This window comes from Haliotis cracherodii, unplaced genomic scaffold (genome assembly GCF_022045235.1).
Source record: "Haliotis cracherodii isolate W230 unplaced genomic scaffold, xgHalCrac1.p SCAF_3, whole genome shotgun sequence".
Taxonomy (NCBI): domain Eukaryota; kingdom Metazoa; phylum Mollusca; class Gastropoda; order Lepetellida; family Haliotidae; genus Haliotis; species Haliotis cracherodii.
Window position 1 is genome coordinate 17,757,220 of NW_027266286.1, and position 26,757 is coordinate 17,783,976.

A 26,757-nucleotide genomic window follows, 5' to 3' on the forward strand; every position below is an offset into this window, starting at 1 on the left:
GGATGGCCAGGTGTATATAAAACGGAGGGGCTTTTGTTAATCAAGAGGACTTTTCATTTTACATTGAAGACATGCTTGACGGTGCACTTTGTCGGATTGTACTGTTTTCAGGAAAGACTTTCATAGACTGGACAATACAATATTATCATTCAGTTAGACTGTATCAGCATTGCACCTTTTCTTATTTTGTGTGCTGGCAAATTGTCCATATTAATATAGATAGCGCTATTGTAATTGCCATCGATTACAGTTTGAATACAGATATTTGACATTATGATACTGTTGTGTTCTGTCACATTTCACTCATTAGGTTATATTTCGATTCCAACCCTGGATCAACTTGTAACATATTTGTCATGCATATGAATCATACCAAAAGGCAATCTGAATATTTCATGACTAACCTCAATTCTTGTACAAAAGATGACCATCTGATAACAAACAAGTCAACAATCTCATGCTGTTGGTCATTTCCTCGTTAAACAGACAAGCAGTTAACCTGGAAGTGAGATTGCATTGAATGGCTGGGTACTGGTAGGTTGTTTCAACATCGGCTGCAGATGCCAAATGCATTCTCCATGTTCTATGAAATTTATGACCTCTAGCTCCCCACCTTGAAGCTAACTCCAAACCTTGAAGCTATGTGCAGGTGATGTAGATTTTGGAGGTGCTGGTCTTGTTTGGGGTCAGTCGGCTGTGGTGTTGTTGGGCCCATGGAGGTGCTGGTCTTGTGTGAGTTCAGTTGGCTGTGGTGTAGCTGGGCCCATGGAGGTGCTGGTCTTGTGTGAGTTGAGTCGGTTGTGGTGTTGTGGGGCCCATGGAGGTGCTGGTCTTGTGTGAGATGAGTCGGTTGTGGTGTTGTTGGGCCCATGGAGGTGCTGGTCTTGTGTGAGTTGAGTCGGTTGTGGTGTTGTGGGGCCCATGGAGGTGCTGGTCTTGTTTGGGGTCAGTTGTCGGCTGTGGTTTTGTTTGAGTTCAGTCGGCTGAGGTGTCACTGGGCCTGTGGAGGTGCTGGTCTTGTGTGAGTTCAGTCGGTTGTGGTGTTGTGGGGCCCATGGAGGTGCTGGTCTTGTGTGAGTACAGTTGGCTGTGGTGTCACTGGGCCGATGGAGGTGCTGGTCATGTTTGGGGTCAGTCGGCTGTGGTGTCACTGGGCCTGTGGAGGTGCTCATCTAGCTTGAGGTCATCATGACACAGGGAGCAGAGTTTCAGAGGAACACAGAACTTATGGAAGCTGTGACCTGCAAAACAAGAGAGCGATAAGTTTACTTCCTGTCTGGTACCTTCTTCTTTCTACTAAAGATATTATGTTCCCAAATGTTCTCATCCTCCTAATGCCAATGTAAACAGCAGTACCAAGTCTGCATAGTCTGTAACAGTATCCATAAGAACAAGAGAAGAGATATGAGTATCCGAGATGTGACCCCAGGTGACATTGTGACTACCAAGGTGTCAATGCAACATTAACATGATTAAGGCGATGATGAGTATTGAGCTGACAGTGTAAATATCTAGGTGATGATCTGTGTATGAAGGTGATGATGTGTGTATGAAAGGGGTGATGTGTGTATGGAGGTGAGGATGTGTGTATCAAGGTGATGCTCTGTGGATTAAGGTGAGGATGTGTGTATCAAGGTGATGATGTGTGTATCAAGATGATGATGTGTGTATGAAGGTAATCATGTGTGTATCAAGATGATGCTGTGTGTATGAAGGTGATGATTTGTGTATCAAGGTGAGGATGTGTGTATCAAGGTGATGCTGTGTGTATCAAGGTGATGCTGTGTGTATGAAGGTGAGGATGTGTGTATCAAGGTGATGCTGTGTGTATCAAGATGATGCTGTGTGTATGAAGGTGATGCTGTGTGTATGAAAGTGATGCTGTGTGTATGAAGGTGATGATGTGTGTATGAAGGTGATGTGTGTATGAAGGTGATGATGTGTGCATCAAGGTGATGATGTGTGCATCAAGGTGATGATGTGTGCATCAAGGTGATGATGTGTGTATCAAGATGCTGCTGTGTGTATCAAGGTGATGCTGTGTGTATCAAGGTGATGATGTGTGTATCAAGATGATGCTGTGTGTATCAAGGTGATGATGTGTGTATCAAGATGATGCTGTGTGTATGAAGGTGATGATTTGTGTATGAAGGTGATGATGTGTGTATCAAGGTGATGATGTGTGTATCAAGGTGATGCTGTGTGTATGAAGGTGATGCTGTGTGTATCAAGGTGATGCCGTGTGTATCAAGGTGATGCTGTGTGTATCAAGATGATGCTGTGTGTATGAAGGCGATGCTGTGTGTATGAAAGTGATGCTGTGTGTATGAAGGTGATGATGTGTGTATGAAGGTGATGTGTGTATGAGGGTGATGATGTGTGTATCAAGGTGATGATGTGTGCATCAAGGTGATGATGTTTGTATCAAGGTGATGATGTGCGCATCAAGGTGATGATGTGTGCATCAAGGTGATGATGTGTGTATCAAGATGCTGCTGTGTGTATCAAGATGCTGCTGTGTGTATCAAGATGCTGCTGTGAGTATCAAGGTGATGATGTGTGTATCAAGATGCTGCTGTGTGTATCAAGGTGATGATGTGTGTATCAAGATGATGCTGTGTGTATGAAGGTGATGATTTGTGTATGAAGGTGATGATGTGTGTATCAAGGTGATGCTGTGTGTATCAAGGTGATGCTGTGTGTATCAAGGTGATGCTGTGTGTATGAAGGTGACGATGTGTGTATCAAGGTGATGATGTGTGTATCAAGGCGATACTGTGTGTATCAAGATGATGCTGTGTGTATGAAGGTGATGATGTGTGTATCAAGGTGATGATGTGTGTATGAAGGTGATGATTTGTGTATGAAGGTGATGATGTGTGTATGAAGGTGATGCTGTGTGTATGAAGGTGATGCTGTGTGTATCAAGGTGACGATGTGTGTATCAAGGTGATGATGTGTGTATGAAGGTGATGATTTGTGCATGAAGGTGACGATGTGTGTATCAAGGTGATGCTGTGTGTATCAAGGTGATGATGTGTGTATCAAGGTGATGATGTGTGTAGCAAGATGCTGGTGTGTGTATCAAGATGATGCTGTGTGTATCAAGATGCTGCTGTGTGTATCAAGATGAGGATGTGTGTATGAAGGTGAGGATGTGTGTATCAAGATGAGGATGTGTGTATGAAGGTGAGGATGTGTGTATCAAGATGAGGATGTGTGTATGAAGGTGAGGATGTGTGTATGAAGGTGAGGATGTGTGTATCAAGATGCTGCTGTGTGTATCAAGGTGATGATGTGTGTATCAAGATGAGGATGTGTGTATGAAGGTGAGGATGTGTGTATCAAGATGAGGATGTGTGTATGAAGGTGATGCTGTGTGTATCAAGGTGATGATGTGTGTATCAAGGTGATGCTGTGTGTATCAAGGTGATGCTGTGTGTATCAAGGTGATGATGTGTGTATGAAGGTGATGCTGTGTGTATGAAGGTGAGGATGTGTGTATGGAGATGCTGCTGTGTGTATGGAGATGCTGCTGTGTGTATGAAGGTGATGCTTTGTGTATCAAGGTGAGGACGTGTGTATGAAGGTGATGCTGTGTGTATGAAGGTGATGATGTGTGTATGAAGGTGATGATGTATTCATCAAGGTGATGATGTGTGTATCAAGCTGATGATGTGTGTATGAAGGTGATGATGTGTGTATCAAGATGCTGCTGTGTGTATCAAGGTGATGATGTGTGCATCAAGGTGATGATGTGTGCATCAAGGTGATGCTGTGTGTATCAAGGTGAGGATGTGTGTATCAAGGTGAGGATGTGTGTATCAAGGTGATGCTGTGTGTATGAAGGTGATGATGTGTGTATGAAGGTGATGCTGTGTGTATCAAGGTGAGGACGTGTGCATCAAGGTGATGATGTGTGTATCAAGATGAAGCTGTGTGTATGAAGGTGATGATGTGTGTATGAAGGTGATGATGTGTGTATGAAGGTGATGATGTGTGTATGAAGGTGATGATGTGTGTATCAAGGTGAGGATGTGTGTATCAAGGTGATGCTGTGTGTATGAAGGTGATGATGTGTGTATGAAGGTGATGCTGTGTGTATCAAGGTGAGGACGTGTGCATCAAGGTGATGATGTGTGTATCAAGATGAAGCTGTGTGTATCAAGATGCTGCTGTGTGTATCAAGATGCTGCTGTGTGTATCAAGATGCTGCTGTGTGTATCAAAGTGATGATGTGTGTATCAAGATGATGCTGTGTGTATCAAGGTGATGATGTGTGTATCAAGATGATGCTGTGTGTATGAAGGTGATGATTTGTGTATGAAGGTGAGGATGTGTGTATCAAGGTGAGGATGTGTGTATGAAGGTGATGCTGTGTGTATGAAGGTGAGGACGAGTGCATCAAGATGATGATGTGTGCATCAAGATGCTGCTGTGTGTATCAAGATGCTGCTGTGTGTATCAAGATGCCGCTGTGTGTATCAAGGTGAGGATGTGTGTATGAAGGTGAGGATGTGTGTATCAAGGTGAAGATGTGTGTATGAAGGTGATGATGTGTGTATGAAGGTGATGATGTGTGTATGAAGGTGATGCTGTGTGTATCAAGGTGATGATGTGTGTATCAAGGTGATGATGTGTGTATCAAGGTGATGCTGTGTGTATCAAGGTGAGGATGTGTGTATCAAGGTGATGATGTGTGTATCAAGGTGATGCTGTGTGTATCAAGGTGATGCTGTGTGTATCAAGGTGATGATGTGTGTATCAAGGTGATGCTGTGTGTATCAAGGTGATGATGTGTGTATGAAGGTGAGGACGTGTGTATCAAGGTGACGATGTGTGTATCAAGGTGATGATGTGTGTATCAAGGTGATGCTGTGTGTATGAAGGTGATGCTGTGTGTATCAAGGTGATGATGTGTGTATGAAGGTGATGCTGTGTGTATGAAGGTGAGGATGTGTGTATGGAGATGCTGCTGTGTGTATGGAGATGCTGCTGTGTGTATGAAGGTGATGTTTTGTGTATCAAGGTGAGGACGTGTGTATGAGAGTGATGCTGTGTGTATGAAGGTGATGCTGTGTGTATGAAGGTGATGATGTGTGTATCAAGGTGATGATGTATTCATCAAGGTGATGATGTGTGTATCAAGGTGATGATGTGTGTATGAAGGTGATGATGTGTGTATCAAGATGCTGCTGTGTGTATCAAGGTGATGATGTGTGCATCAAGGTGATGATGTGTGAATCAAGGTGATGATGTGTGTATCAAGATGCTGCTGTGTGTATCAAGATGATGCTGTGTGTATGAAGGTTATGCTGTGTGTATGAAGGTGAGGATGTGTGTATCAAGGTGATGATGTGTGTATCAAGGTGATGCTGTGTGTATCAAGGTGATGCTGTGTGTATCAAGGTGATGCTGTGTGTATCAAGGTGAGGACGTGTGTATGAGGGTGATGATGTGTGTATCAAGGTGATGCTGTGTGTATCAAGGTGATGATGTGTGCATCAAGATGATGCTGTGTGTATGAAGGTGATGCTGTGTGTATGAAGGTGATGCCGTGTGTATCAAGGTGATGCTGTGTGTATCAAGATGCTGCTGTGTGTATGAAGGCGATGCTGTGTGTATGAAAGTGATGCTGTGTGTATGAAGGTGATGATGTGTGTATGAAGGTGATGTGTGTATGAGGGTGATGATGTGTGTATCAAGGTGATGATGTGTGCATCAAGGTGATGATGTGTGCATCAAGGTGATGATGTGCGCATCAAGGTGATGATGTGTGCATCAAGGTGATGATGTGTGTATCAAGATGCTGCTGTGTGTATCAAGATGCTGCTGTGTGTATCAAGATGCTGCTGTGTGTATCAAGGTGATGATGTGTGTATCAAGATGCTGCTGTGTGTATCAAGGTGATGATGTGTGTATCAAGATGATGCTGTGTGTATGAAGGTGATGATGTGTGTATGAAGGTGAGGATGTGTGTATCAAGGTGAGGATGTGTTAATGAAGGTGATGATGTGTGTATAAAGGTGATGAGGTGTGTATGAAGGTGATGATGTGTGTATGAAGGTGATGATGTGTGTATCAAGGTGATGATGTGTGTATCAAGGTGATGATTTGTGTATGAAGGTGATGCTGTGTGTATGAAGGTGATGCTGTGTGTATGAAGGTGATGCTGTGTGTATCAAGGTGATGATGTGTGTATCAAGGTGATGATGTGTGTATAAGGGTGATGATGTGTGTATCAAGATGCTGCTGTGTGTATGAAGGTGATGATGTGTGCATCAAGGTGATGATGTGTGAATCAAGGTGATGATGTGTGTATCAAGATGCTGCTGTGTGTATCAAGATGATGCTGTGTGTATGAAGGTTATGCTGTGTGTATGAAGGTGAGGATGTGTGTATCAAGGTGATGATGTGTGTATCAAGGTGAGGACGTGTTTATCAAGGTGATGCTGTGCGTATGAAGGTGATGCTGTGTGTATGAAGGTGATGATGTGTGTATCAAGGTGATGATGTGTGTATGAAGGTGAGGACGTGTTTATCAAGGTGATGATGTGTGCATCAAGGTGATGCTGTGTGTATGAAGGTGATGCTGTGTGTATGAAGGTGATGCTGTGTGTATGAAGGTGATGATGTGTGCATCAAGGTGAAGATGTGTGTATCAAGGTGATGATGTGTGTATCAAGGTGATGATGTGAGTATAAAGGTGACGATTTGAGGATGAAGGTGACATACCACAGGTAAAGATGATGACTCCAGGTACAGTGTGCGACACAGTCTCAGTGAGACTAACGCAACAGTTTCGGCATCCTCTGTAACAACACAATGATACAGTCAGGGGAGACAACCAATGATGCACTATGGATCTTATATCTATCATATATATACATTCATGACACTAATATGAGACACGCTGTTCATGGTTCTCAAAGTGTAATCATGTCAACTGTTCCTTCAAATAACTATTTATGAACAAAATATATTTAGTGATTGAGTGACTTGCCACATCTGTCACTTTGAACAGTACATCAGTTGTATCACGACATATCAGCTTATTGTCAGGACATCTCAAGTGATGCATGACACAGATGTGTACCACATTGACCAGATGATCCCGGCATTAGTAAGGGACACAACTCCACTCGTGGAATTGCTGTCCGGACACATCGGCCTTCAGAACCCACAATAAATTTAGACCAAAATATATATACATCTGCATATAACACCATGTCAGGATTCAGGGGAAGAATGGGTGAGCAGAATACCGTGATCATGGATAGAAGAAAGAGAAATGGGAGGTGGTAGGGCTCAATGTTATGACCGACTGTGTGCCATCATGGCCTGACGGCTTGCGTCATAGCTCAACCTATCAACTGATGGTTTGCATAGTCCTAACTTGATAATTTACAGGTTGCTGTGATATAGGGCATAATTATTATTATTTTTTTACTATATCTAAAATTCAGTTAAGTAAACTAATAATTGGAAAATAATCAATCACATATTCTATGATTGAATTCTTGTTCAACCACTGATGAAATTGATTAATGGTTCAACACAAGTCAAGATCAGGGACACAGTGTTCTCACCCGGTGATGTCTGCGGCTATGCCCCAGTGAGCTTCGGCATCCTCCACGGTGCGTCCCTCGCTGCGCTGCTTCACCGACAACCGGGAAAACTGGACACAACACAGACTAGTGAGTGGAACATGTACATGTATTTGAAACTTCAGGCCTTGGGCAGGCAACATGGGAACAGGTAAAACAGAACTCCTAGCTGGTTATCCAATATATTTATGGCATTCTAAAATAGTAAAATCGCCTACAATTCTGAGCAGTAGATACAACAGTGTAACTCATGTCTCCATGGAGTAATATCTTGTCAATTACAATGTGCAGGCATGCCTACTCCTTTTCTACTAGATTCTCTCGGTTGCACACAACCTCATTTGGGCTTCACAAGTCATTCCATGCCCTTGTATAGGAATGGCTTGTGGCCCCCAAAATACCTTTCTTCCAAATTTACAGTACAGGGCCGGCACGGTCTCAGGACTTGTTCATTACCTGCAGGGTAACTAGCATTCATTCAATCAGGTCGGCACGACCCTTACCTCTTCATTCATACCCGCAGGGTTTTTCATTCATACCCGCAGGGTATGTCTTTTTATGTAGCAGCCAAGTAGCCCCTAATATATTGCCAATGTTATGAATAAATATTTTCATGAATCCTTATGTTTTGTTGTTACTGCACAAATGGCATTCTAAAAAAGTAAAATCACCTACAATTCAGAGCCATATGATACAACAGTGTAACTCATGTCTCCATAGAGTGATATCTTGTCAATTACAATGTGCAGGCATGCCTACTCCTTTACTACCAGATTGTAAAATCTTGAACCTTATAAATCTCAGAATGAGTGAGTGAGTTGGGTTTAACGTCGCTTTTAACAGTATTCCATTTATATCACAGCATGTCAGCTTAATGTGGGAGGAAAGCTCGAAGTGATGCAGGTCTCAGAGTGTTACCACTTCGGTGAAACCCACGAGCACGGGTATGGTGCTGACAAACCTAGAAACATAATCGGGGAGAACCAGGATTCGAACCCACAATCATAGGTTTCTAGCCCAAGGGAAGCAACTCTGCACAGCGAATCGCGGAGCCTAAAACGATTGGGCCACCCATGCCCCCTAATAAGTCTCAGAGATTGATGGTCCCATGATATAGACTAACAAAGTCAATGGTCAAGACACAGTCACAGCATGATTGCATGATTGCGGTACTGTTTGTTGCTTTGTTGCTTATTGTCACATTAAGCAACATTCCAGCTATATGATTGTCTAGACCAGACAATCAAGTGATTTCAACCAAATGTGCAACTCACCAGCTGCTGGTACTCCTGTCGGTCCTCCGGCCCCGAGCGACTTCGCTTCTCTGCTCGCACTGCATACAATAGCTGTAACCATGGTAACAAGAGTCAGAGACAGGCCTTTGAAAAGGTCAAAGAGTAAAAGACATATATCGACAAAAGGTAGGGACTAGTGACCTATCTGTGGAGTGAGAGGTGGTTGACTCTTGGCCACAGGTAACACCAACATATATGGACTAGGAGAAGGAGCGAGTGACCTACCTGTGGAGTGAGAGGTGGTTGACTCTTGGCCACAGGTAACACCAACATATATGGACTAGGAGGAGCGAGTGACCTACCAGTGGAGTGAGAGTTGGTTGACTCTTGGCCACAGGTAACACCAACATATATGGACTAGGAGAAGGGGCGAGTGACCTACCAGTGGAGTGAGAGGTGGTTGACTCTTGGCCACAGGTAACACCAACATATATGGACTAGGAGAAGGAGCGAGTGACCTACCAGTGGAGTGAGAGGTGGTTGACTCTTGGCCACAGGTAACACCAACATATATGGACTAGGAGAAGGAGCGAGTGACCTACCAGTGGAGTGAGAGGTGGTTGACTCTTGGCCACAGGTAACACCAACATATATGGACTAGGAGAAGGAGCGAGTGACCTACCAGTGGAGTGAGAGGTGGTTGACTCTTGGTCACAGGTAACACCAACATATATGGACTAGGAGAAGGAGCGAGTGACCTACCAGTGGAGTGAGAGGTGGTTGACTCTTGGCCACAGGTAACACCAACATATATGGACTAGGAGAAGGAGCGAGTGACCTACCAGTGGAGTGAGAGGTGGTTGACTCTTGGTCACAGGTAACACCAACATATATGGACTAGGAGAAGGAGCGAGTGACCTACCTGTGAAGTAAGAGGTGGTTGACTCTTGGCCACTGGTAACACCAACATATATGGGCTAGGAGAAGGAGCGAGTGACCTACCAGTGGAGTGAGAGGTGGTTGACTCTTGGCCACCGATAACACCAACATATATGGACTAGGAGAAGGAGCGAGTGACCTACCTGTGGAGCGAGATGTGGTTGTTTTTTTGCCCAAAGGTATGTGTCCACCTTTTCCAACATATTGTGTACAACCAGCCTGAAGAAATAAGACAAAGAATATATTCACAGTTAATAAAATCTCTTGTTAGTTTTCTTAAGGTTTACAAACCACCAATACATAATGAGTTTTTACAGTAAAAATTTAAACCTTGGGGAGGAAAATCGCTGACTTGACATCGTCGGCAATACTTCATTTTTTTCTTACACACTTTAAGTAGGTTTAATACTATCACAACAATTGGCTGTGGCAATACTATTGCAATAGTGTGGGTCACTATTGCAACACAATCCCAACAGTGAAAACAGCCCCAATTGTCACCCTCATTATGATACCATATTCATCTTTTGATAAGAACATTATTGATAGCTGAAAAATGTATTTCTAGTATAAATCAAATTTAAGTAAATTGTGGACAACAAGACTTTGGGACCATAAAAAATATGTTGAGTTTCCCACAGCCTGGTTCAAGCTGGCTGCTAATATTTAGAGAAAAACCAATGAGATAATTACTGTGAGTGAGTGAGTTGGGATTAATGCCGCTTTTAACAGTATTCCAGTTATATCACGTCGTGAGATAATTATGGACTACCGGTCATGTGAGTGAAAGGAATGAGAGAATGGCAGCATTGACTAAATGAGGGACAGATAATCTGTAAGTATGTCTTTCTATATGTCACTCATTGTCATTTAAAGAAAGAAATCTAAGAGAAGTGAGTGAGTGAGTTGGGTTTAACACCGCTTTTAACATAATTCCAGTTATATCATGGCGTGTCAACTTAATGTGGGAGAAAAGTCCGAAGTGATGCAGGTCTCAGACGTTTACCACTTCGGTGAAACCCACGAGCCACGGGTATGGTGCTGACAAACCTAGAAACAAAATCGGGGCGAACCGGGATTTGAAACCACAATCATAGGTTTCTGGGATGCCCAAGTAGCGCAACTCTGTACAGCGAATCGTGGTGCCTTAGAGGACTGGGCCACCCATGCTCCAAATCTAAGAGAAACATGCAATATCAATCCTCAATGAACTCAACCTATTGTAAATACATGTATGATGTAATGTTATCAATATGTGACTGAAGAACAATGTTGCCATTCATCTAACCAATCAGCACTGAGCATCATGTGTAATTATGTATTGAGAGAATCTCACCCTCGTGTCTTTTGATATTAAATATATCAATGAGTGTTGATATATTTGATATCAAAAGACACAAGGGTAAGATTTTATTATCATCCAACATCATTCTTCCAATTTTTTCAGTTTGTAGACAGTAAAAAGCAGTGTCTTAAGTGTAATAAGTACTGGTTACAGCTTAAGCAGCAGAGCCATTAGTGATGTCATTTGATTGACATCATGGTAAAAATGAAGGTATCTCACCTCTGTTGGCGGTGCACGAGAGACTCCAGTATACACATCTGGTAGAACTGAGGTGACAATGCCCGCTCTGGGAGATGACATTCCTGCAACACCATGACAGCAGCACTGGGACCAATGGTCTTCACCATCAGCTCACCGATTCCCTCCCATGTCAGACTGTTGGACCAATCAGAAGCTGGCCTAGAGGACAGCGAGTCTGTGTACTGGTGCAGGAAGTAGTGCCACTCTTCTGCTGTCTTCGGGAGATAACCTGAGAGGAAGAACACCAGTCGCAGGAATGAGGCTGTCAATCCCCTTTAGACATGGGGACACAAATAAAATCATATTTGGTATGCAGATTCAACACTTTAAAAAAAGTTAATGGTGTATGTTTTTTGAGAATGTAACTTCTTTTTCAATGGTTTTGTCATTTGTGTTATGTAGTATTCAGGATTCCTGGTTGAGCAATGAGACTCGTGGAAAGAAATTAGAGCTGGATACAGAGAGGGGGATATGCATCCATCCAATCATATTCTAAAGAGTCCTGTTTGATGCAACATATTTTTTATCAGTCAGTTAACATCCATGGGACTGGAACAGAAATGTTTCAAAACTGTTCCAAACTAAACTAAAAACTATTTTTCTTTGACATATTTTGGGCAATCAATATATTGTAGACTGATAGGTAAAATCATGCATGCATGACTCTCTAAATTGTGAAGACATCGATCTGTCTTCATGATTAGTAAATACAGATACTAAATACAGATTCTTCCAGTACATTTCATCAAAAAAGACATCAGGTTGCTTCATAACCTCACCATAGGAGTGTGAATCATCAAGGAGAGTGATGTCACCCAGTTTCACAATCAGTTGTAACATCTGTTGCCATGACGACATACTTTTCTTCTTCCACAACTGCAGACAACCTGCCCAGTAGCTGAAATGTATAAAGCATATCAGACATAAATCTGGGTAGTGTCTCTTGAGTTTTCTTTTCAGCAGACATCATTCTGTGATTTGTAACCTACGTTATCTGTGTGGCAGACGTGATTCTGGATTTTGTCCCTGGAGTTATTTTGAGCAGACGTCATTCTGTGCTTTGTAACCTAAGTAATCTGTGTGGCAGACGTGATTCTGGATTTTGTCCCTGGAGTTATTTTCAGCAGATGTCATTCTGTGCTTTGTAACCAGAGTTATCTATATGGCAGATGTAATGCCTCATTTTATCCCTTGAGTTATCTTTTGAGCTGACGCCATTCTGTGCTTTGTAACCTGAGTTATCTGTTAGATGTGATTCTGGATTTTGTCCCTTGAGTCTCCTATGCAGAAGACTTCATTCTCGGTTGTGTCCCAAAAATTCTCTAATGTTGTATGTGTGGAGGTTTCTGGTAGAAACTGTAGACAACATTCCACTTGTTACTTGATAGTTTAGTCTAAATCAAAGTATTACCATCATTACATAGTAACAATGTCTCTACAATTCTGCACGGGACAGTATTTGGTGTGTGAGGGAGTGACTAAATTTATGCTGCCATTCTTCAAGCAGGGAGCACCAGAAACTGGTTACACACGTTAAAACCATTTAGCAAACTGTATCTGTGTCCTTAGCGTGATGAGAACCATAATCTAACCTAGTGTTCCTAGCAGTAATTAAAACATCTCAACATCGGCATCAGTCCATGTGCAAAGCCTCGCTTTACAAGTTGTTTGACATTAAAAATTGATTGGTGACGATGTTACCTCTGTTTTTCGCACACACTGAGAGTCGCATCAAAGTCTTGTTCTGCACAAAGGTCAAGGACACAGTCAATGAGGTCTCCATCGGCTTTCTTGATCATGTGACTTCCTGGTCTGTGAGAAATGCATCAACTGTTATGTGTGTTCATGATTTAGCTGCAGTGATGATCTCCGGCTGCAATCATTACTTTGTTTTAAAAATGTCTACATTTAAAAATGTCATACTACAAACTACAGTTCTCAGTATATTACCTGTTCAATAGAGTCACCTAATCACAATATTCCAATACCTACAAGTACATTTGTTAGTCACCTATTGATCAGATGGGGTGAACTAATATTTCTTCTTTCACTTTTCAGATTTTTGTAAGTGGCCATTTTGTAACTACCTTGGCTGAAGACTGTCCACGTTAGCGGCGGGCTGTCCGGTCAGCAAACTGTCCAGTAGTGCCAGCCTCAGATACTGCCGGGCACACAACTGTTTCACAACCTGCAACCTGCAATCAGGGAGCACAACATACAATGTCACATTAGTGCAGTAATGGCTTCCTTATAGTGTTATAAGGACATATGTGACCCACCTGAGACACGAACTCAAATTCCAGAGATGTGATATGAGCTATCTGAGACATGATGTTACAAGGTAAGGTGAAATGGGGTTTAATGTCCCGTCCAAGATTACTGGACTTATATAGCGACGTGCATGTATGTGTGAGTGTTTGTGTGGCTGCTTGTACTAGTCCGGACTGATGCCGATTTATAGTGCTAGCTCACTGAGATACCATGCCGGAGGCTAACATGAATACTCCACTCAGACACAGTATACTAATTCCGAGCCGACCAGTCCTTGTTTTAGCCCCTTTATGCCGAGCGCCAGACAGGGTAACAAGTACCATCTTTTAAGGTCTTTTGGTATGACGCGGCTGGGATCGAACCCCGGACCTTCCGCTCTCCGGGTGGACGCTCTAGCACTTGACCACTGAGGCAGTCTATGATGTTACAAAAGAAGTGACGTGTCACAAGAGATACGATGTGATGTACCTGAGTAATGATGTGACGACCTACCTAAGGAATGATGTGTTACAAGATATACGTTAGCTACCTGAGATATGATATGACTTAACTGAGATATAATGTGACCTACTTGAGATAGGATTTGACCTACCTGAGAAATGATGCGAACTACCTGAGATAGGATGTGACCTACCTGAGAAATGATGTGACCTACCTGAGATAGGATGTGACCTACCTGAGAAATGATGTGACTTACCTGAGATATGATGGCATCTCTCCAAGTCTCAGGTGGACATATTTGGTAATACTGATGGTAGTTTGGTTGCCATAGAGATGACAGAGGTTCAAGATGTCTTGCACTGAGACCTGCTTTGGGACCTCTGCTGCGAACTCTATTGCACGAGACGAGCTAGCACCGAATAATCTGAAAACACAACAGTTTCAATTCATGTCTGTTTATATTCACCATCTTTATAGAAAAAGAACATTTTACCATCATATATGGTAAACCTGAACTCTTATGAAGTATAATGCATGACGATTTCTAGGGGTGTCACGATACGACTATGTACTAATATGATATATATCATGATACTTTATTTGTGGAAATTTGGCATAAACTTGTATATTTCATACGGCATACATTCTACATTGTCTGGTACTGACAAAACAAGCATCCAAATCAAGGTGAAGCTGGTACTTGAACCCAAATCAGCAGATCCTGGCACCTCAAAGGGATGCAAATCTGAAATTTAGACACCCCGGCCACAGGTTGCCCAGTGGCTACATCAAGCCCATCCGATGAATACAATCGTTTCAAATACTTCAATCTCTACCATCAAATACAAATCTACCATCTTGCATTTTGGTCTTTAAACCTAATGCAGCATGAAATAATCTGCTTTGATTTTTTGGCTATGACTTGTTTGATTTTATAGAATGTTTTACTGCACCCCTCTCTGGATGCGGGTATGTGCGGGTCATGTTGGTAGAAAAGCAAACAAAAATGCCTGGTATTCAGCACCTGGCAACATGGCCGAGGAAGGCTTGTTTGTTTGGCAGGATGAGAGATCGGAGGAGGTCGGTAGCACCGTTGTAGTCTTTTGCCAGGATCTTATCACAAACAGGGTCACCTTCTCCAAGTTCTTGGAAAATAAAGCATGTTGTCATGACCAATGGAACTGAGACTTCGTACAATCTTTCTTATTGATGATCAGCTACAATACTTTTATACAGAAGAAAGCTATCTTTGCTGCAGAGCATGATAATTCACAAAGAACCATTAAATTTTTCCATGATAGATTCATCACAACTTACATATCAACATTTGTCACGGACCTGGAAATTGGCCTTACTACATTATCTTGTCTTATCTCTGTTTTATGTTTTCAAAATACTAAATGAATGCTTTGTTTGTTTGTTTATTTGTTGTTTAACGCCATACTATATGACTATATTCCAGCTATACTAGCGGTACTAAATGAATGCCGTTAGGACAGTCGACTGTGTCTCACCTTGGCTCGCCTTCACAATGGAAGTCCATGTCTGCTGCCAGTTGTTCCTCCAGCTACTTACAGTCTTCCTGAGCTGATCCATACTTAAACAGTGGTAGTAACATCTCACAACAGTGGCAACCTCACGGTCACATGCATCACAGTACACTTCACACATAAAGCCATCATTGTGGCCGGGGCTGCCAGAGTGTCCCTGAGTATCTGCTGCTGATTGTGTTGGCATGGATGGACTGATGGATGGACCGATGGATGGATTGATGGACTGATTACCTGACTCACTGCCCTCAGTAAGAGTAACTCCAGAACTGGAGTTGGCACTCGGATGCCTATTTGCCAAATTTGTCAACATGTATTCTGATATATTGCCATGACAACCAGATTCAAAACAAAGGGCACACAACTCTGAAACATCTGTATGTAGTTTTGTTGACATTTTAAAGGGATCGTTGATATGATTGATGTCTGCCCAGTAGATGGGTTCTAACCGGTCGGGATCCTCTTCTTCACTGCCACTCATATCAGAGTAGCCTAAATTATTACCATGTTCAAGGGGTGCAGACTGTGCCTCCTCTATACTGGAATTTCTACGACTGGATTTGTCTATTGGCGATGTTGGACAACCATCTCTGTCATCATGGTTAAAAGAGCTGTCTCCATTACCCATCACATCCAGCTCAGTGGATGAACCTCTCTGCCCTACAGAACCTTCATGTGATGATTGGGTCTCTACAGGTTTAGCACCACTGCCATGTTGTTCTTGACTGAAGACTTCATCTTCTGTGTATTCTGGTTCATCCTTACTTCTGTCTTTCATCAGGATGGCTTTCTTTTCACTGCAGAGTTGCCTCCTCCTTGATTTCCTGGCCATGACCTTGACCTTCCTCTGCTGTTCGACCTCCTTGTGAAGCTTCTGCAGCACCCTGTGAAGTCCTGTCATCCAGTCCCGCAGGAGCAACCTGACAGAGTCGGGATTCATCAGTACAGTGATGTCCTGGAGCTTCCTTTTGGTTGATGCTGTGGCAGACTCCAGCTCGGTGAGATCAACTGATGCTGAGAACCTGCTCAGAGGATTCATGGAAGACAAACTTTCTGATTCTGTTCTGTTTGTGACATCAGACTCAAGATCTTGTTTCTCTCTTTGGCCAGTTGTCTCCTGAAAGAAACAAACCGTTATAAACAACTTATTTTACCTTAAGAATATATAAATTTTGCATCATGTGACTGGTTCAAACTCAGAACATTTGATCAAAGGTCTGGTGTCAGATGGCCAAAAAGGCTTACCATGTTAACAAGCAGACAAAGCTAACATTCATTTGAGTAGAGGGCCTCAGGATATACACTGTACACTGTGCAAATGAAGACAAGGGTCTACAGAGAACAAGATGCTTCTAATTTTGTCTGCCCACTACTCATAAGCTGGAATACAGTGGGCTACAGGCTGTCCGAAGTCTACAGTGAACAAGATGCTTCTAAATATGTCTGCCCACTACTCATAAGCTGGAATACAGTGGGCTACAGACTGTCTGGGGTCAACAGAGAACAAGATGCTTCTAAATATGTCTGCCCACTACTCATAAGCTGGAATACAGTGGGCTACAGACTGTCTGGGGTCTACAGAGAACAAGATGCTTCTAAATATGTCTGCCCACTACTCATAAGCTGGAATACAGTGGGCTACAGACTGTCTGGGGTCTACAGAGAACAAGATGCTTCTAAATATGTCTGCCCACTACTCATAAGCTGGAATACAGTGGGCTACAGACTGTCTGGGGTCAACAGAGAAAAGATGCTTCTAAATATGTCTGCCCACTACTCATAAGCTGGAATACAGTGGGCTACAGGCTGTCCGGAGTCTACAGTGAACAAGATGCTTCTAAATATGTCTGCCCACAACTCATAAGCTGGAATACAGTGGGCTACAGGCTGTACGGGGCTAAAGACTGTCTGGGTCACCTCTTGAGTGGAGAGGGGAAGTCAGGTAGCCTAGTGGTTTAAGAGTTCGCTCGTCACGCCGAAGAACTGGGTTCGATTCCCGACATGGGTACCTTGTGTAAAGCCCATTTCTGGTGTCCCCCGCTGTGATATTGCTGGAATATTGCTAAAAGCGGCGTAAAACCATACTCACTCACTCACTCTTGAGTGGAGCAGTAGGGAGCAAGTGTTCTTAGGCACCATTGTTCTCTGTGCTCAGTCCCTGTGCCAGGCCAGACTACACTTGCAATTCCTTTGTCATGCCTGGAGTAACTTGCCGTGGGTTTGGAACCTAGATATACCATGATTTAATGACCCAAGGACAGTCAGTTCAATGCCCATGCTCTTGGGTGTCCACAAAAAGGTAAATGTCGCATGGTTAACCTCAGGCCTTCCTCCCATTTGCTGACATCCCATTATTGGTCACGTCAGGACGTCCTTTTGTTCAGTTTGCATATTTTGAATCGAAAACATTGTCAAAATGTTTGTTAATGTGAAGTCTGGAATGGAAGTCGCCAATTTGAAACTAGTGTCCTATAGTTCAAGAAAGCTACTTTCTGATTGGCTAATGTTGACTTGGTAGTCATTTCATTGGTCGGTCAAAGTTCGCAATAGGTTCTTCTGACTTGACCTATAATGAGACGTTCTTAGATCTTGTTTAGCAGTAGCGAGAACTAACATCTGATTTTAATGAGATTGACATGCTGTGATATAAGGAAGTAGTTCAATAGTTCATGTAATAGTTCACTTGTGGCCATATCTGTCCCTAAATATTTCTATCATAGGTATAGAAAGGACTTGAGTGAAAGAGCTGTCAGCTTGTACACTTCAAAGCTCTGTCGCATCAACAGTTTTATGTAGGCCAATAATCTCATTTAGTGGGTTGGGGCAGATCTCAAAACTTCAGTTTCATACACGACACTGCACATTTGAACTGCTCCCTATCAGAAATACAGTTCATGGCAGCGATAAGGTACACTAAACCTCTCACCTGTTGTTCTGGGTCAGCCTGATCTTGCAGGTTGTTGGACTTGCTCAGCGGGCTCTTCTTCCGGATTGTCTGCATGATGGACTTGGTCTTGCTGGAGAACTTTAGGGAGAGACTACAAAACATAGCAAATACAGTGAGTGTAAGTGACCGTTGTCTAACAGTCAGCAGCATTACAGCTGTCACACAACCTCCACACATCTGAGTCTGGACCATGTATCTGGTAGCATGCCAATCATCCATGAAGTGAGCTAGTTATATACAAGATATAATATGAGTGTTCATGTCATACTACGTTTACGACACAAATGTCTCAATTCCGGTATTTCCCGAGCGAGAGTGAGTATGACATGGAACACGAATATAATGCTCTATTTACTGTCGAAGAAGATGTCTTCATACAAAGACAAATTTTAGAGTTTACCTATAAGGAAAGCAAGTTGCAACAGCAGCGGAATCACAATTTGTCAAATGACTTCAACCATCTTCAGCTATGACATCATTTCTAGTGTGGACATCATTCCGACCTCACGTCACAATAAGATTCAAATGACGTATACAATGCCGTCCAGATGACGGAAATAATACACTGTTGTCTTGTGACGTGATATGACCCTTTGACACATACGATTTTTATGAACCCCGATATGTTTGCCGTCACAGGTAATAAATTCCAGTCATATCACAGTGTGTCAGCTTAATGTAGGAGAAGCGCCCAAAGTGATAAAGGGCTTAGATATTAAACACTTTGGTGAAACCAAAAAGCACGGGTATTGTGCTGACAAACATAATTGGGCGAACCGGAATTCGAACCCATGATCATAGGTTTAATGTGTGTCCAAGGGACGCAACTCTACACAGCGAACAGAGGCACCTCAGACGATAGGGCAACGTGCGCTTAAACCATCCATGAAACACAACCAGGATTAATATGTTATGTATAAATCTCTAAAACAAATAGTTTTCATACTTCCATCATGTGAGTGCAAATCGAATGCAAAAAATATTCCATCCATAAAAACAGATATATACCTTTCCTTGACTGCTAGTAGGGCCATCTTTGGTGACTGTGAACTCGGTGACCCGCTTCCATTGCTGTCGACTGACTGCCCCATGGAACTCTGGGATACAGGGGAGCCATCTTTGCTGTTGGTGGCGGAATCTTCTGCTGACACACCACTTGCAGACAGTCGCTGCAGGAGAGATGGAATCGGTTCTTCATCTATATGAAATATTGGTGTCCTTGATCGACTGTGAGTTGAATACAATGATAGGTTGTCACCTTCACCAATAGAAAGTGTATCTGGAGTTATGTCCCCTGCACGACTGTGTGAGTCCTCATCAATGCTGCTGACAGTGTCAATGGAGACAGTGTCATATTCTTGATCAACTTTCATATACAGGCTTCTGTCAGGGTCTTCCTCAATGATGGGAATGGTGATAGATGAAACAGATTTCAATTCTGAAGACATGGAGGAAAGAAAAGATCAATAGACATGTCTTAGCCAACATAGAGAGAATCTCAGCCTGGTGTCTTTTACTTTGTTTGTTGTTTAACGCCGCAATCAGCAATATTCCAGCTATATGATGGCGGTGTGTAAATAATCGAGTCTGGACAAGACAATCCAGTGATTGACATCATGAGCATCGATCCACACAATTGGGATCTATGACATGCATAAACCAAGTCAGCGAGCCTGACCACCCGATCCCATTCTACCCAGGATCTTCACGGGTCTGGTGTCTTTTGATATTAAATACATCAACACAAGCCAATATAAGGTGAAAACTTTGAGGCTTGCAAACCGCAATAAGCAGTGTCTTGAGTGCAAAAAGTACAGCTGACCAACTTCAATGGCAAAGAGGTTAGTGATGTCATTTGATTGTGACATCATGGTAACCAATGACATCACAATAGTCTGCAAAGCATTGTGGTGCAATTCACTGTGGCAATATCTCCTAGGAGATATCGCTTGATCTCTCCCTAATGTTATATCTTGTGGAAGCATTTTTGGATGACAAACAACCATACTAAACTACAAACTACAGTGCCACAACATCCTAGTAATATTTTGTTTGTTTGTTTGTTGTTTGTTGTTTGTTTAACGCCAAACTCAGCAATATTCCAGCTATATGACGGTATATGACTGTATATAATCAATTCTGGACCAGACAATCCTGTCATTTACATCATGAGCATGGATTCACACATATGGGATCGATGACATACATCAATCAAGTCAGTGAGCCTGACCACCCGATCCCGTTAGTCGCTTTTTACGGCAAGCATGGGTTGCTGAAGACCAATTCTACCCTGGATCTTCACAGGTTTCCAGTAATAAGAATCGCGGGTAATCAGAACATACCCTTTTTCTTGTTCAGTTTCTTGATGGATCCTGTGCTGGCTGATCTCTGGAGTTGGGCTTATGTGGAGACAGATACAGATATACAAGTCTAATAAGCAGGATAGATAATCAGGATAAAAAATTATGAATAATGCTTTGCTATACCTAATATTTCATCAAAAAAATATTAGCAATGATTGTTTTTATATATACAATGTGGGAAACATTTTACTGTATAATTTCGTGTAAGAAAAACATACAACTTTATGAATAACAACTTCTGATTTATTGGAAAAACCGACGTTTCGATGTAGATTCTTACACCATTATCAAGCTGGAGTGACACCAACCAAGTGATGAGAGGCATATACCAGTCTGCATAACATGTTGTGATCAGCAGCAGATTAACATAGACAACAACAGTAGTAGATATCACAACATTTCATGCAGATATACCTCTCATCACATGGTTGGTGTCACTCCAGCTTGATAACGGTGTAAGAATCTACATCGAAACGTCACTATATGCAATAAACAAGAAGTTGTTATCCATAAAGTTGAACATTTTTCTTACTTATTTTGCCAACTTTTTTGGAATGCCAATCAAACAGTTATCATTTTGTGGTTTGCTGACAAGAACAGACTTGGAGTAGCAGTCCTGCATCTGGGACTGAATGGCCTGAAAGTTTTGAATCAGGCAGTTTATTTTAGTGGCTCACTTTTGTTTTTCTTCACGTCAGAAGTCGAGATCCCAGGTGATGGAATATCCACCTGTGTGACTCGCTTCTTCCTTCCCGTCTTCCCCGATCTCCGCGACACCGCCTCCGCTATCACCGGCGCAACATCCTCCAATGCTGAGGAGAACAAGGCAAGGGTACAAGTTGCTGTCTATGGATCAACGCTGTTGGAAAGTTTAGCTACTCTTGGACTGACTGGATCTTGATCTGACATTTTCTGTATTATGTGTTTGGTGTATGGAATATATGAGACCGCATGTACTGCAGAGGTTTAGACATGACAGTCCCAATTCAAGTGGATGTTGTGGTTGTAGCATCGGATTGTAGGTCTGGCAGTTTATTACAGAAGATTAACATTACAACACCCATGGAGATCCGGGGGCAACCCATGCTTGTCGTAAAATGCGACTATGCTTGTCGTAAGTGTCGACTCACAGGATCGGGTGGTCAGGTTCGCTGACTCGGTTGATGCATGTCATTGTATCCCAATCACAAACAAATCAAGTGCAAAATGACAGTGTTCATACAAGTTGTCAAGATGAAAGGGCCTTTGGGTCCATGGGTGACAAAAAGGTGGGGGTCATTTTAAAAAAAAGGGGTCAATTTCAAAAGAGGAGCCAGATTCCACGTGGTGATGCTTACTTTCAGCATGGTGTGTCAGGGTGCTTGTTTCGGAAACAATTACATCCTATCCCGTGATTGAATTGAATTTTTGGTTCTGAAGTGCATTAATTTCATTAATTTACCATTTCTGTCAAACAGCAACCCAAATTATAAAGCTTCTCTTTTTTCGTCAATAGTGACAGCAATGGTTGTAATTGGCTGATCACCAAATTCAAAATTGGTGATTTGCCAGGAGAGTTTATGGTTGTGGTATGGTGCTAGTTGTTACCCTGCCTGGCGATTGACATTAAGGGGCTAAAACAAGGACTGGTCGGTTCGGAGTCAGTATACTGTGTCTGAGTAAACTACGGCATGGCATCTCAGTGGGATAGCACTGTAAAATCAACATTAATCCACACTAGTACAAGCAGCCACACACCTATTGCATGCATTCACTTCGCAATATAAGTGTAATAATCTTGAACACAACGTTAAACCCCATTTCACCTTCACCTTGACACTTTGTTTCAGTAAAGAACTCAACTGGGTCTTTAGATGTTTGAAACTACCACTGTGGTTTTGATTTTCAGACATGAGGGTGGAAACATTCCCAAGATTAAAGTGTACACCAATCATAAGATTGTTTATAAACGACAAGAGATAATCAAAGAGCATGTCTAAGCGTCAGACACTGCAACGAAGCTCTTAAGAGAGATACTTTCATTCCTGTGCTATCCTATGAGAGTGTAATGAAGTGTCAACCTTTGTGGTGAAACTTGCTTCGTAATGTTGCATACTGCTCACTTAGTATAAACATCGGCAAACAAAGCATGTTGACGAAAGTTAATGTCACGTTGAGGTGTATGAGATTCCTTCATATTAGAAACCATGTGCCAACTGCTGCACGTGGGTGATCATTTTTGTGTCATTATTGAAATGTGCTCTAGAATGAACACTGAATATATATCCTACATGTAGAACTTGCGAGTTCAGATATACCATCCTCAGCACTATAAACTCCATGCCATTTTGTCTAGCCTGGTGATATTCCCTGATGATGTTAAATATACAGTTTTGTCTTACCTGGTGATAAGCTCTGATGAGGCTTAGAAGGCACTTGATTCCGATTCTCATCATCTGTCATTTCCTCCTTGGAAGAATTATTGCCCTTTAATCTGTCAAGAGAGTTATTCCCCTTTAACACCTTTCCAGATTTCTGTTCACTGATTTCCTCAGTGTCTAAATCCACATCAACAAAGTTATCACGTTGTGAGTCACCATTCTGACCTCCAGGTTCGTCCCTATGAAGGCTAACATTACTTGATTTAGTTCCTTCCTTCTCCATACCCACAACACTGTGTCTCTCATCTCTCATTGTGTCCAAGTCTGTGGTTGAAAAGGACCTCTTCATTCCACTTTCTCCCTCTGCATCTAGATACTGGGAGCCACACTTGGAGCCGGAGTCCAGATTGTCCATGCTCATGTACCGCAGGAGCATTTGATCCTGGGGGGCGGCCATCTTGTTTTCTCCTCCACTGACAGTGAACCTTGCCTGCACACTGTCTGCTGGGTTGTAAAGCTCCTCTTCAAGGGATGGTTTGCGGGCATTGTTGACGAGGAATATCCCAGAAGGAAGTTTGACAGCAGAGTCTAGAAAGGTTGACTGACCATCAACGACGTCCCCATTCGTGCTGTCCGATTCTGTGGAGTCACTCAAGTTTGACATCTCATCTACAATAGCTGTTGACAGAAAACAGGTTACTGATGAGCAAGTTCCCAGAAAGCACTATTTCTATGAATGTTGGCTGTGCTATTTTTCAGAATTCAGTAAAATACTCATAGAGTATCATGAAACCCAGTCAAAATTTGTGCATGTATTTCCTTCTTACTGATTGGTAACTTGTCAATTATCAAGATGAAGGGTCACATTTGTGACCAGCTCGCCTGTAAGACTGATGCCATTTTAAAACTACTTTACTACATACAATGCTATCTTGATCAATTCTCCTAGTGGACCTCTCTCACATAATCAAAAATACAAACATGTTGCTTCTTTAGCTTTTGACACAATTTTGAAAAAATCTTTCACAAGAAATTGACATTTTTCAGAGGAACCTCCATCCACTGCAAAGTGTGTATCTTTTGTTATAACACCTCAGTCTTCAATGTTTTTCTTCTAAATGTTCCAAATTCTCTCTTACTCTCCCCATAACAAATGATTGGCCAATGATCGCTCAATATTACAAATGACCAGTGTCTAAAACTAACTTCATGTATAACAAATGACTGCTTTTAAAACTGATCACTTAACATAATCAAACACTCATCACTCAAATATAATAAATGATCGGTCCCTCACATTCATCAACATAACAAATGACCAGTCCCTCCCACAAGCTTATCACGCCATAGTACTTTAACTCATCGAGTTGTGTCTGACTTGCCTTGAACTCTGTCAGCAGTGTGGTTGTGGCCGTCATTCAGCAGCTTGCTGACCAGCTCGGACAGGGAGCCCAGTTTGATATGTCTCTGGATGAAGGGAACAGCAACAAAGTTGTCAAGGTAACACAGCAGTTCCCCAGCAACCGACCACACCTGTTTGGCCAGCAGCAGCTGCAGACATCGCTCCACTGGGAGGAGGTGCAGGCGGCACAGAGACTGGTCCTCCAGGAAGATGTAGATCTCTGTCCCGCTCGTCACCATGTCCCGCACACCTGTCAGTCAAATAATGGAGTGAGAGTCAATAAGTGAGTGAAATAGTGGAGTGAGTCAATCAGTGAAATAGTGGCATGGGAGAATCAAAGAGTGAGTGAGTGAAACAGTGGAATCAGAGGTGAGGTGAAATGGGGTTTAACATAGTATTCAAAATTATTGCACTCACATAGTGGGGATTATTGTTGATTTTAACAGTGCTAGCCCACTGAGATACCATGCCGGAGTTTCACCTGAAAACCCCACTCAGACACAGTATACTCTGAGCCGACCAGTCCTTGTTTAGCCCCTTAATGCCGAGCACTAGGCAGGGTAACAACAAGTACATTCTTTTAATGTCTTTAGGTATGACGCATCTAGTGATTGAACCCCCGACCTTCCGCTCTATGGTCAGAGCTCTATCCACCAGGCCATGGAGGTGTTTGAGTGAGCAAGTGAAATTGTGGACTGAGAGTCAACGAGTGAGTGAGTGAAATTGTGGAGTGAGAGAGTCAATGAGTAAGTGAGTGAGCCTTGAGTGTATTTGCAAAGTGAATATGATTTTACACCAATTTTAGTGATTTTACGTAGAACAGTATAACACATGGTACACTGGAGATTCGAACCAGGAACTTCTGCATGACAAGCCAACCACAAGGCTACTCCACCATCCTGAGGTTATTACAGCTATAATATTGCAGCCTGTAAGCGATCAAGTCTGGACCAGACAAACCAGTGTTTGTTTGTTTGTTTGTTGTTTAATGCCGCATTCAGCAGTAGTCCAGCTATATGACTGCAGTCTGCAAATAAGCAAGTCTGGACCAGACAATCCAGTGATTGGTATCATGTGCATTGATCTACACAATTGGGCCAGATGACATGCATCAACCAAGTCAGTGACCTGACCACTGGATCCCATTAGTGGCCTCTCACGACAAGAATAGTCACATTTTACGGCAAGCATGGGTTGCTGAACCCGAATCTTCACGTGTCAGACAAACCAGTGAATGATAGCATGAGCAACAATTCAACCTGGCAGTTCATGCCAACAACATCCCACTTTACAACCACTTTACAATCATTACCGCAAGCTCTTATAACAGCCATTGAGGACTGTGGGCTTCGTGTCTAGTCTGCCCTAAAATGAGTGAATTCCTATAAAATTGCTGCAAACTATCTTGCCTGATAAATGTTGGACTTACCGGCAGGCTGTTCATTCCACAGTATGATTCTGACACGTACTGGGTCAAACACATACACCCGGCGACTGGACCATGTTATTAGATATGGACTGGAAAACAAAATAACATTTGAACTGTATCTTTATCTGAAGCAAGAAACAGGACCGACAAGAGACACTCACAGCCAAGACATTGTGGACAACAGAGTGGGTACAGCCCAGTCCACAAGTGACAATATTTCCCAGAGCTGCTGTGATACCTACTTCTACAGACTGGATGGGAGAAATTTGCCCACTCTCCAAGGAGAGTTTCTTATGGTCAAACTAGTACCTCTGCCACAGGCCATGGAGCTGTGACGATTCGTCACATTTTACTCAGTCCATTCAACAAACTACATTTGTTTTTCAACTATTTCATATTTGAAGAGTCTAAGGAATAGGTTAGCATATGTCATGATATTATTAATTTCCATTAAGCAAATAACCTAAAACTATTTCCATTTATTTTACAATGGCTGTGCAGTTCCATGTGCAGACACCAAAGCCCTTCAGAGAACTAGCGATAGTCACCTTGATGTGTAAAGCTATATTGTCATGCTCTCCAATGTTCTAGGTGTAGTAGCAGATCTTCATAATCATGCAAAACAATC

The 26,757-nt window shown here is 42.4% G+C and overlaps 1 protein-coding gene across 1 annotated transcript in view; it reads right to left on the minus strand.

Moving 5' to 3' along the window:
- Positions 1 to 242: 242 nt before the first annotated feature.
- Positions 243 to 26,757, minus strand: part of LOC139474003 (uncharacterized) — a 36,276-nt gene continuing 9,761 nt past the window's right edge. The window contains exons 11-29 of the mRNA XM_071256863.1: positions 26,130 to 26,218; positions 24,681 to 24,950; positions 23,320 to 23,976; positions 21,616 to 21,750; positions 20,918 to 20,974; positions 19,584 to 20,013; positions 18,555 to 18,666; positions 15,593 to 16,745; positions 15,103 to 15,223; positions 14,335 to 14,502; positions 13,454 to 13,561; positions 13,068 to 13,178; positions 12,146 to 12,264; positions 11,346 to 11,595; positions 9,925 to 10,000; positions 8,882 to 8,953; positions 7,590 to 7,678; positions 6,736 to 6,812; positions 243 to 1,241 (exon numbers count right to left, since the gene is read on the minus strand). Coding sequence (XP_071112964.1) covers positions 1,132 to 1,241; positions 6,736 to 6,812; positions 7,590 to 7,678; positions 8,882 to 8,953; positions 9,925 to 10,000; positions 11,346 to 11,595; positions 12,146 to 12,264; positions 13,068 to 13,178; positions 13,454 to 13,561; positions 14,335 to 14,502; positions 15,103 to 15,223; positions 15,593 to 16,745; positions 18,555 to 18,666; positions 19,584 to 20,013; positions 20,918 to 20,974; positions 21,616 to 21,750; positions 23,320 to 23,976; positions 24,681 to 24,950; positions 26,130 to 26,218 — 4,204 coding nt within the window. The 3' untranslated portion in view covers positions 243 to 1,131. The remainder of the gene's footprint in view (positions 1,242 to 6,735; positions 6,813 to 7,589; positions 7,679 to 8,881; positions 8,954 to 9,924; positions 10,001 to 11,345; positions 11,596 to 12,145; positions 12,265 to 13,067; positions 13,179 to 13,453; positions 13,562 to 14,334; positions 14,503 to 15,102; positions 15,224 to 15,592; positions 16,746 to 18,554; positions 18,667 to 19,583; positions 20,014 to 20,917; positions 20,975 to 21,615; positions 21,751 to 23,319; positions 23,977 to 24,680; positions 24,951 to 26,129; positions 26,219 to 26,757) is intronic.